We start from the raw sequence: 10,560 nt of genomic DNA, 5'->3' as shown, positions 1-10,560 counted from the left end.
CTGGCATTCGCCTCTGTATTTGCTGTATTCTGGCTGTGTCTCTCAGGAGAGATCTACCTCTGGTTCCTGTCGGCCTGCACTTCTTTGCTTCATCCATCTTGTGTAATTGGGTGACTGTATATGTATGGGATACATTTGGGGCAGGCTCTGAATTGGTGTTCCCTCTGCCTCTGTTCTACACTGCCTCCCTATTCCCTGCAAAGGGCATTCTTGTTCCCCTTTTAAAGAAGGAGTGAAGCATTCACATTTTGGTCATCCTTATTGAATTTCATGTGTTCTGTGAATCTAGGGTAATTTGAGCCTTTGGGCATATCCACTTATCAATGAGTGCATACCATGTATGTTTCTCTGTGATTGGCTTACCTCACTCAGGATGATATTTTCCAGTTCCATCCATTTGCCTAAGAATTTCATAATCATTGCTTTTGATAGCTGAGTAGTATTCCATTGTGTAGATGTACCACATTTTTTTGTATCCATTCCTCTGTTGAAGTGCACCTGGGTTCTTTACAACTTCTAGCTATTATAAATAAGGCTGCTATGAACATAGTGGAGCATGTATCTTGTTTATATGCTGGGACATCTTTTGGGTAAATTCCCAAGAGAGGTATAGCTGGGTCCTCAGGTAGTTGAATGTTTAATATTTTGAGGAACCTCCAGACTGATTTCCAGAATGGTTGTACCAGTCTGCAATCCCACCAACAATGAAGGAGTGTTCCTCTTTCTCCCCATCCCTGCCAGCAACTGCTGTTGTTGGAATTTTTGATCTTAGCCATTCTGACTGGTGTGAGATGAAATCTCAGGGTTGTTTTGATTTGCATTTCCCTTATGACTAAGTATGTTGAACATTTCTTTAGGTGTTTCTCAGCCATTCAGCATTCCTAAGCTTTGAATAACTTGTTTAACTCTGAACCTCATTTTTTGATAGGGATATTTGTTTCTCTGCAGTCTAACTTCTTGTGATCTTTGTATACTTGGATGTAAATCCTCTGTCAGTTGTAGGATTGGAAAGGTTATTTTCCCAATCTGTTGTTTGCCGTTTGTCCTAACAACAGTGAGTGTCCTTTGCCTTACAGAAGCTTTGCAGTTTTCTGAGATTCCATTTGTCGATTCTTTTTCCCCCCACCTTTATTAACTTGAGTATTTATTTTTTTAAAGATTTATTCATTTATTATATATAAGTACACTGTAGCTGTCCTCAGATACACCAGAAGAGGGCATCAGATCTCGTTACAGATGGTTGTGAGCCACCATGTGGTTGCTGGGAATTGAACTCAGGACCTCTGGAAGAGCAGTCAGTGCTCTTAACCACTGAGCCTTCTCTCCAGCTCAACTTGAGTATTTCTTATATATATTTTGATTGTTATTCCCCTTCCACTTTCCAGGCCAACATCCCCCTAACCCCTCCCCCTCCCCTTCTATATGGGTGTTTCCCTCACTATCCTCCCCGTTACCACCCTCCGCCCAACAATCCCATTCACAGGGGGTTCAGTCTTGGCAGGACCAAGGGCTTCCCCTTCCTCCGGTGCTCTTACTAGGCTATTCATTGCTACCTATGAGGTTGGAGCTCAGGGTCAGTTCATGTATAGTCTTTGAGTAGTGGCTTAGTCCTGAAAGCTCTGGTTGTTTGGCATTACTGTTCATATGAGGTCTCAAGCCCCTTAAATCTTTTTCAGTCCTTTCAAAGATTCTGGAGCATAAGCCATTGGTGTTTTGTTTGGAAAATTTTCTCCAGTGGCCATGTGTTCAAGATGCTTCCCCACTTTTTCTTCTATTAGTTTGAGTGTATGTGGTTTGATGTGGAGGTCCTTTGTCCACTTGGACTTAAGTGTTGAACAGGGTGATAAGAGTAGATCAATCTGCATTCTTCTACATGCTGAAATCTTCTTGAACCAGTACTATTTGCTGAAAAAGCTATATTTTTCCATTGGATGGTTTTGTCTCCTTTGTTAAAAATCAAGTGACAATAGGAGTGTGGGTTCTTTTCTGGGTCTTCAATTCTATTCCACTGGTCTACCTGTCTGTCTCTGTACCAATACCATACAGTTTTTAACAGTATTGCTCTTTAATACTGCTTGAGTTCAGGGAAAGTGATTCCCCCCAGAACTCCTTTTATTGTTGAGGGTAGTTTTAGCTATCCTGGGTTTTTTGTTATCCGAGATGAATTTGCAAAGTATTCTGTCTAATGTATGAAGAATTGGATTGGTATTTTGATGGGGATTGCATTGAATCTGTAGATTGCTTTTGGTAAAATGGCAATTTTTACCATATTAATCCTGCCAGTCCATGAGCATGGGAGATCTATCCATCTTCTGAGGTCTTTTTCAATTTCTTTCTTCAGAGTCTTGAAGTTCTTATTGTACAGATCTTTTACTTGCTTGGTTAAAATCATACAGAGGTATTTTATATTATTTGGGGATAGTATGAAGGGTGTCATTTCCCTAATTTCTTTCTCGGTTTGTTTCTCTTTTGTTAAAGGCTACTGATTTATTTGAGTTAATTTTATACCCAGTCACATTGCTGAAGTTGTTTATCAAGTTTAGTAGTTCTCTGGTGGAACTTTTGGGATCACTTAAATATACTATCATATCATCTGCAAATAGTGATATTTTGAATTCTCCTTTTCCAATCTGTATCCCCTTGATCTACTTTTGTTCTCTGATTGCTCTGGCTAGGACTTCAAGAACTATAATGCATAAGTAGGGAAAGAGTGGGCAGCCTTTTCTAGTCCCTGATTTTAGTGGGATTACTTCAAGTTTCTCTCCACTTAGTTTAATGGTAGTGACTGTTTTGCTGTATATGGCTTTTACTATGTTTAGGTATGGGCCTTGAATCCCTATTCTTTCCAGGACTTTTATCATGAAGGGGTGTTGATTTTTGTCAAATGCTTTCTCAGCATCTAATGAAATGATCATGTGGTTTTGTTCTTTCAGTTTGTTTATATAATGGATCACGTTGATGGTTTTCCGTATATTGATCCATCCCTGCATGCCTGGGATGAAGCCTACTTGATCATGTTGGAGGATTGTTTTGATGTGTTCTTGGATTCAGTTTGCCAGAATTTTATTGAGTTTTTCTGCATCGATATTCATACGGGAAATTGCTCTGAAGTTCTCTTCCTTGTTGGGTCTTTTTGTGGTTTAGGAATAAGAGAAATTGTGGATTCATAGAAGGAATTCGGTAGTGCTCTCTCTGTTTTAATTTTGTGGAATAGTTTGGATAGTATTGGTATGAGGTCTTCTATGATGGTCTGATAGAATTCTGCATTAAACCCATCTGGACCTGGGCTCTTTTTGTTGGGAGACCTTTAATGACTGCTTCTATTTCGTTAGGAACTATGGGGTTGTTTAAATGGTTTATCTGTTCCCGATTTAACTTCGGTACCTTGTATCTGTCTAAGAAATTTTCGATTTCCTGCAGATTTTCAAGTTTTGTTTAATATAGGCTTTTGTAGTAGGATCTGATGATTTTTTGAATTTCCTCTGATTCTGTAGTTATGTCTCCCTTTACATTTCTGATTTTATTAATGTGTACACCCTCTCTGTGTCCTCTCATTAGTCTGGTTAAGGGTTTATCTATCTTGTTGATTTTCTCAAAGAACCAACTTTTGGTTCTGTTGATTCTTTCTATGGTCCTTTTTGTTTCTACTTGGTTGATTTCTTCTCTGAGTTTGATTATTTCTTGCCTTCTACTCCTCCTGTGTATATTTGCTTCTTTTTTGTTCTAGACCTTTTCAGTGTGCTGTCAAGCTGCTGACATTTTCTCTCTCCTGTTTCTTTCTGCAGGCACTCAGAATTATCAGTTTTCCTCTTATCACAGCTGTCATTGTGTCCCATAACTTTGGGTATGTTGTACCTTCATTTTCATTAAATTCTAAGAAGTCTTTAATTTCTTTCTTTATTTCTTCCTTGACCAGGTTATCATTGAGTAGAGCATTATTCAACTTCCATGCATATGTGGGTGTTCTTCCCTTATTATTATTGAAGACCATCTTTAGCCCGTTGTGGTCCGATAGGACGCATGAGATTGTTTCTCTCTTTCTGTATCTGTTAAGGCCTGTTTTATGACCAATTATATGGTCAATTTTGGAGAAAGTACCATGAGGTGCTGAGAAGAATGTATGTCCTTTTTCATTAGGATAGAATGTTCTATAAATATCTGTTAAGTCCATTTGGCTCATGACTTCTCTTAGTCTGTTTACGTCTCTGTTTAATTTCTGTTTCCATGACCTGTCCTTTGATGAGAGTGGGGTGTTGAAATCTCCTACTATTATTGTGTGAGGTGCAATGTGTGTTTTGAGCTTTAGTAAGGTTTCTTTTGTGTATGTAGGTGCCCTTTTATTTGGAGCATAGATATTTAGGATTGAGCGTTCATTTTGGTGGATTTTTCCTTTGATGAATATGAAGTGTCGTTCCTTATCTTTTTTGATGACTTTTAGTTGAAAATCAATTTTATTCAGTATTAGAATGGCAACTCCAGCTTGCTTCTTCAGACCATTTGCTTGGAAAGTCGTTTTCCAGCCTTTCATTCTGAGGTACAGTCTGGCTTTGTCTCTAAGGTGTGTTTCCTGTAGGCAGCAGAATGCAGTGTCCTCTTTGTGTATCAATTTTGTTAATCTATATCTTTTTATTGGGGAATTGAGACGATTGATGTTGAGAGATATTAAGGAATAGTGATTATTGCTTCCTGTTATATTCATATTTAGATATTAGTTTATGTTTGTGTGCTTTTCTTCTCTTTGTTTTGTTGCCAAGACAATTAGTTTCTTGCTTTTTCTAAGGTGTAGCTTGCCTCCTTATGTTGGACTTTATCATTTATTATCCTTTGTAGCGCTGAATTTGTAGAAAGATATTGTGTAAATTTGGTTTTGTTATGGAATATCTTGGTTTCTCAATCTATGTTAATTTAGAGTTTTGCAGGATACAGTAATATTGGATGACATTTGTGTTCTTTTGGGTCTGTATGACATCTGACCAGGATCTTCTGGGTTTCATAATCTCTGGCTATAAGTCTGGTGTGATTCTGATTGGTCTGCCTTTATATGTTACTTGACCTTTTTCCCTTTATTTTGTGATTTGGTGTTTTGACTATTATGTGACGGGAGGTGTTTCTTTTCTTGTCCAATCTATTTGGAATTCTTTAAGCTTCCTGTATGTTTATGGGCATCTCTTTCTTTGGTTAGGGAAGTTTCTTCTATAATTTTGTTGAAGATATTTACTGCTCCTTTGAGCTGGGAGCCTTCACTCTCTTCTATACCTATTATCCTTAGGTTTGAACTTCTCATTGAGGCCTGGATTTCCTCTATGTTTTGGACCAGTAGCTTTTTCTGTTTTACATTATCTTTGATAGTTGTGTCAATGAATTCTATGGAATCTTCTGCTCCTGAGATTCTCTCTTCTGTCTCTTGTATTCTGTTGATAATGCTCGTATCTACAGCTCCTTGTCTATTCCTTTGCTTTTCTATATCCAGGGTTGTTTCCCTGTGTTCTTTCTTCATTGCTTCTATTTCCATTTTTAATTCCTTCAACTGTTTGATTGTGTTTTTCTGGAATTCTTTCAGGGATTTTTGTGACTCCTCTCTATGGGCTTCTACTTGTTTATTTATGTTTTCCTGGAATTCTTTCGGTGATTTTTGCGATTCCTCTCTGTAGGCTTCTACTTGTTTATTAATGTTTTCCTGTGTTTCTCTAAGGGAGTTCTTCACGTCTTTCTTGGAGTCCTCCAGCATCATGATCAAATATGATTTTGAAACTAGATCTTGCTTTTCTGGTGTGTTTGGATATTCTGTGTTTGCTTTGGTGGGAGAATTGGGCTCCAATGATGCCATGTAGTCTTTGTTTCTGTTGCTTGGGTTCCTGCGCTTGCCTCTCGCCATCAGATTATCTCTAGTGTTACTTTGTTCTGCTATTTCTGACAATGGCTAGACTGTCCTATAAACCTGTGTGTCTGGAGTGCTGTAGACCTGTTTTCCTGTTTTCTTTCAGCCAGTTATGGTAACAGAGTGTTCTCCTTTCGGGCGTGTAGTTTTTTCTCTCTACTGGTCTTCAGGTGTTCCTGTGGGCCTGTGTCATGAGTTCACCAGGCAGATTGCTTGGAGCAGAAAAGTTGGTCTTGCCTGTGGTCCCGCGACTCGAGTTTGCTTGTGGGGTGTTGTTTTGGAGCTCTCTGTGAGGGCTGCAACCAGGAGGGCCTGTGCTGCCTTTCCCAGAAGCCCCTGTGCCAGGGTCCCAGATGGTGTTAGTTGTTTTCCTCTGGAGTCAGAAATGTGGGCAGTGTGTAGTCTCTTCTGGCTTCCCAGGCGTGTCTGCCTCTCTGAAGGTTTAGCTCTCCCTCCCATGGGATTTGGGTGCAGAGAACTGTTGATCCGGTCATTTCAGGTCCTGGCAGTGTCTGGAGCGCAGGGGACCTGCAGCTCCAGTGCGCCTATCTTCCGGTTCCCAGAGGCCGTACACAGTTTCCTCTTGGGCCAGAGATGTGGGCAGGGGTGGGCAGTATTGGTGGTCTCTTCTGCTCTGCAGTCTCAGGAGTGCCTACCTGTCTGGGCTGTGAGCTCTCTCTGCCAAGGGGTTTGGGACTGGCGGAGATCAGCGAGGTTGGGATGTGTCTTTCTTATTGTGTGTGAGAAGGTTTCATTTATTTCTTCTATTTAGCCTATGGATTGACATCAATAACATTACATGACAGAATGGCCATTCTACTTATATTTTAATTCCAATTGCTGGGAGAACATTTTTCCAAACTTTAATCAAAGATGATCTGTGCTGTAATGGTGATGTGTGTTTTCAAGGCAGCAACAAGAGTGTTCTCGTTTCCTAACCTAATCTTGTCTGTATTCCTTATTATATAATTGAGGCCATTAATACAGTCTTGGTTATTAGAAGAATTATAGTAATTTTTGTAATTTTGTTATTTGTTGCACTTTCTTAGAACTGGAGCTTAACTATTCCTGAATTGGTTACTGCTTCTATGTGACACTGTATTTATTTTCTTCATTTTAAACACTTCTGTTTTCTTTGTGGAGATTGGTAAGTGATAATATGTATCTTTAAACTTTCTCAATGTTGAAAGTTCATATTATTCCTCCAATTTTAACATGTGGTTTTACTACCAATAATTGTCTGCGTTAGTCAGTCAAATACACAGGTGTTATTCTGATGCACTTGCCTTAATAAGTGGCTTTGCCTCTCTTGTACATTTCAAAATCCCTTTTTAAAAATATTTCATTTTTTAAAAACCTATTCTAGCTGTAATATGTCACAGGGAGCTTCTATTTTCTCCCAATTTGGTGTTTTATTTTTATCACCCTTTTAACTAGATGATAATTTTTTGTAGGTTTAGGAAATCTTATTTTATTTTTGTAGCAAGTATATTCTCTATACTTTTGATGGAATATTATTCCCTTTATTGAATGCAAACAAAATACAAATATTAGATTGATCTCAGTTTGGTGTTCCAAAACATTTCATTATTTTAGTCACTTACATTTTAAAATTTTCTAATTGACTGTTAATATGTGACACTATAACTTTACATTATGTTTCAGTTTGGATGCTCAGTTTTTTGACATGATTCATTCTATTACTGTGTCCTTCCACTGATGACTGATGGTATATTTCATAATAACTAAGTTTCTATTTAAGAATTATATCAAATTCTAATTATTTTGCACATCTTTCCTTTTTTATTTTTATATCTTGGATGTCTTTCACATTTCATTCAATTCCTTTTGAGTTGTATTTGTTGATGAAATAATGTAGTCTTTAGGTATATTCATATCCTCTTGAATTGTTTGAACAAGTTATAACCATTCTTTGGCATTCTTTCTCTAGAAATTCATGCTTGTATATAGCACTAAGAGTCATTTCTACACGAGTGCTACATTTGGAATGGGTAGACATTGTATTCTTGGACATATATCTTCCATTTTTTACATGAGTACTTCTGCCAAGTACAAGGAGAAGACCCTTGATGAACAACATCATGATAGGAAAAATAAGGAGGTCATCATTAGAGGAGGTAAGTGGTAAGCACAGAACCATTTTTTTTACTTAATCAATGAATAATATCAGATAGTGTTTATGTTTGTATGGTGAATTTATTTTATAATTATTATGAGGACAGCAGTCTATTTTCACATGTTCATCAGAGTAAGATTACAAAACATTTTGGTAATAACTATAAATCCACACTATAAATGATGTTTCTTTCTTTTTCTGTTTTCTTTGTTGAGACAGGATTTCATACATTCCAAGTTTTAATCAAACACATCGTTCTACTAACATGTTTCTTTACTGGATTAACCACCATGTTGTAGGCATGCAAAAAATGTTTTTACAAGTTCCCTGTGTCCTAGGAAAATTAGACATACTTTGATGCAACAAATGCAACTTCAGTCCATACTTCTTCTTAGACATCGATAATACTCATTGTTTCCTCTAAGGCTATCACAAATGATGTTATATTAGAGGAGGGATTCATGCAAATAATGTCCCCAACTGTTCATGAAAATCAGCCCTGAAGCCTACAGCTTTAACAGAGACACTCATTTCGGGATTCACAGTTCTTCCCATTCAGTGAGCAGGTTTGAACTCAGAATATCCATCATGGAGTTAGGCCTGGTCTGGGTTTTCCTTCTTGTACTTTTCAAAGGTATTTGATACAAAATAAGATATACTGAGTGTGTGATTGAATGTGAGTGACAGTTTACTAAATGGATTCTCTGTGTTTGCAGGTGCCCATTGTGAGGTGCAGCTCGTGGAAACAGGGGGAGGCTTGGTGCAGCCTGGGAAATCTCTAAAACTCACCTGTGCCACCTCAGGATTCACTTTCAGTACGGCCTGGATGCACTGGGTTCGCCAGTCTCCAGATAAGCGACTAGAGTGGATTGCTCGAATTAAAGACAAATCTAACAATTATGCAACCGACTATGTGGAGTCTGTGAAAGGAAGATTCACCATCTCAAGAGATGATTCCAAAAGTAGCGTTTACTTGCAGATGAACAGCTTAAAAGAGGAAGACACTGCCACTTATTACTGTACTACACACAATGAGGAGCCATCAGTGTAAACTCAGACAGAAACCTCCTTGCAGGAACACTCAGTACCTGCAGAGGGCACAGATTTCACATGGATATCATAGTCACTGTAGAGTTAGGTGCAGACATCATTGAATGTTAACATTTGTTGTCATGCCATCTAATGATTCCATGGAATGTTCCATGTACTTGTGTTTGGTATATTTTGTAACTTCTGTGAAAACGCTTTTTCTTCCTGATTTAAACACACAGAGACACACAGGTAAACAGGCACATAAAGATAGTTCATCTACAAAGAGTTAAAACTAAAGGAATCCTAAATCCTAAAATGTTCTCTAATTTTAGAAATGATTATGCTAAAATCTCCACAGTCAAATGCTTAAAAAGATTTGCAGGTTTGGCGAGGCTTCTCCTTCAGAAAATTCACAGGACTATCTCAGTAGTATTCAGAATATGAAAAAAAATGGGGACATACTCAGTTATTTATAAACCCTAGGAGGTCTCAAGTATTACTGCTTTTCCTAAAAACTCTGCATATCAGTAATAGATCTGCCTCATTTGTGTTTTAAGCTGACTCGGTTACTTAATCTCTATCTGCTTAATCATAGATATGACATTTTTGTTGTTGCTATTCTTCTAGAAAAACATGCAACCAATGTTCTCAACACTGACAAGAGCCCGCTACCTTAAATTCATCTGAGGCCCAGGATCTATCACTTGTTTAGAATTTGGGAAATATTTTGGAAAATGTTTGGTCCAAATTTTCTTGACGCCTTCTTCTGTCTCCTGATATAGACACTATTACAAACTGTAAAACTAAACGATTAAGAAAAATACCTGTGTGGTAAATCTAAATATTAATATTCTATGGATGAAGGATTGACCATGTTCCGTTCCACCATCCTGTGCCACTTTGGGAAGAATACCCGATGAGTCTCTTGCTGGGCAGTGGTCTGGAGAGTAATTATCTGTCAGACACATGGACCCTCATCCAGACAATTAAATGCTGACCACGGAATCTTTGTCTTCTTGAAAGTCATTCCCATGTTGGACCTCAATCTAAGACATTGCTGTTACAGTAATCCCATCCTCACAATTAATTTTGAAGTTGTTTCTTGTTTTTAGTTCACTATGTTATTATTTGTAGAAAACAGTTATCAATATGGGACAAAGTTGATGTTAGAACATTTTTTTTTCTCTAAAAACATGTGCTTATTTTATATATCCCTTCGTATAAGTTTCTTGTAGAGAATTTAGAAAACCATTAAATAATTGTACACATCTATTGTTTTATCAGATAAGTAAGGATCTGAAACAACATCAGGGCCCAGACACATTAGGGCCTTCTAAAAATTTTGTTATATAGTCATTTATACTAAAAATAGCCTTAAGGTGATAAAACTGCCATTTACATTAAACACAAACATAACGAAATAAAACAAGTAATTTCTGTGGAGAAACAGGTAAGTTTCTGTTACATTGTGACAAATGCAGATAATATGCCAAAAAACACATGTATGTGCAGA

The 10,560-nt window shown here is 37.6% G+C and overlaps 1 gene segment (V, D, J or C); it reads left to right on the top strand.

Moving 5' to 3' along the window:
• Positions 1 to 8,538: 8,538 nt before the first annotated feature.
• On the top strand, positions 8,539 to 9,066 carry LOC691892 (immunoglobulin heavy variable 3-73-like). The segment is given in 2 exon segments: positions 8,539 to 8,649; positions 8,732 to 9,066. Coding segments are annotated over 2 exon segments (381 nt in total).
• Positions 9,067 to 10,560: the final 1,494 nt, after the last annotated feature.

This window comes from Rattus norvegicus, chromosome 6 (assembly GCF_036323735.1).
Source record: "Rattus norvegicus strain BN/NHsdMcwi chromosome 6, GRCr8, whole genome shotgun sequence".
Taxonomy (NCBI): Eukaryota; Metazoa; Chordata; class Mammalia; order Rodentia; family Muridae; genus Rattus; species Rattus norvegicus.
Note: the sequence above shows the minus strand (reverse complement) of the source record. Positions and strands in the feature narration are given on the sequence as shown.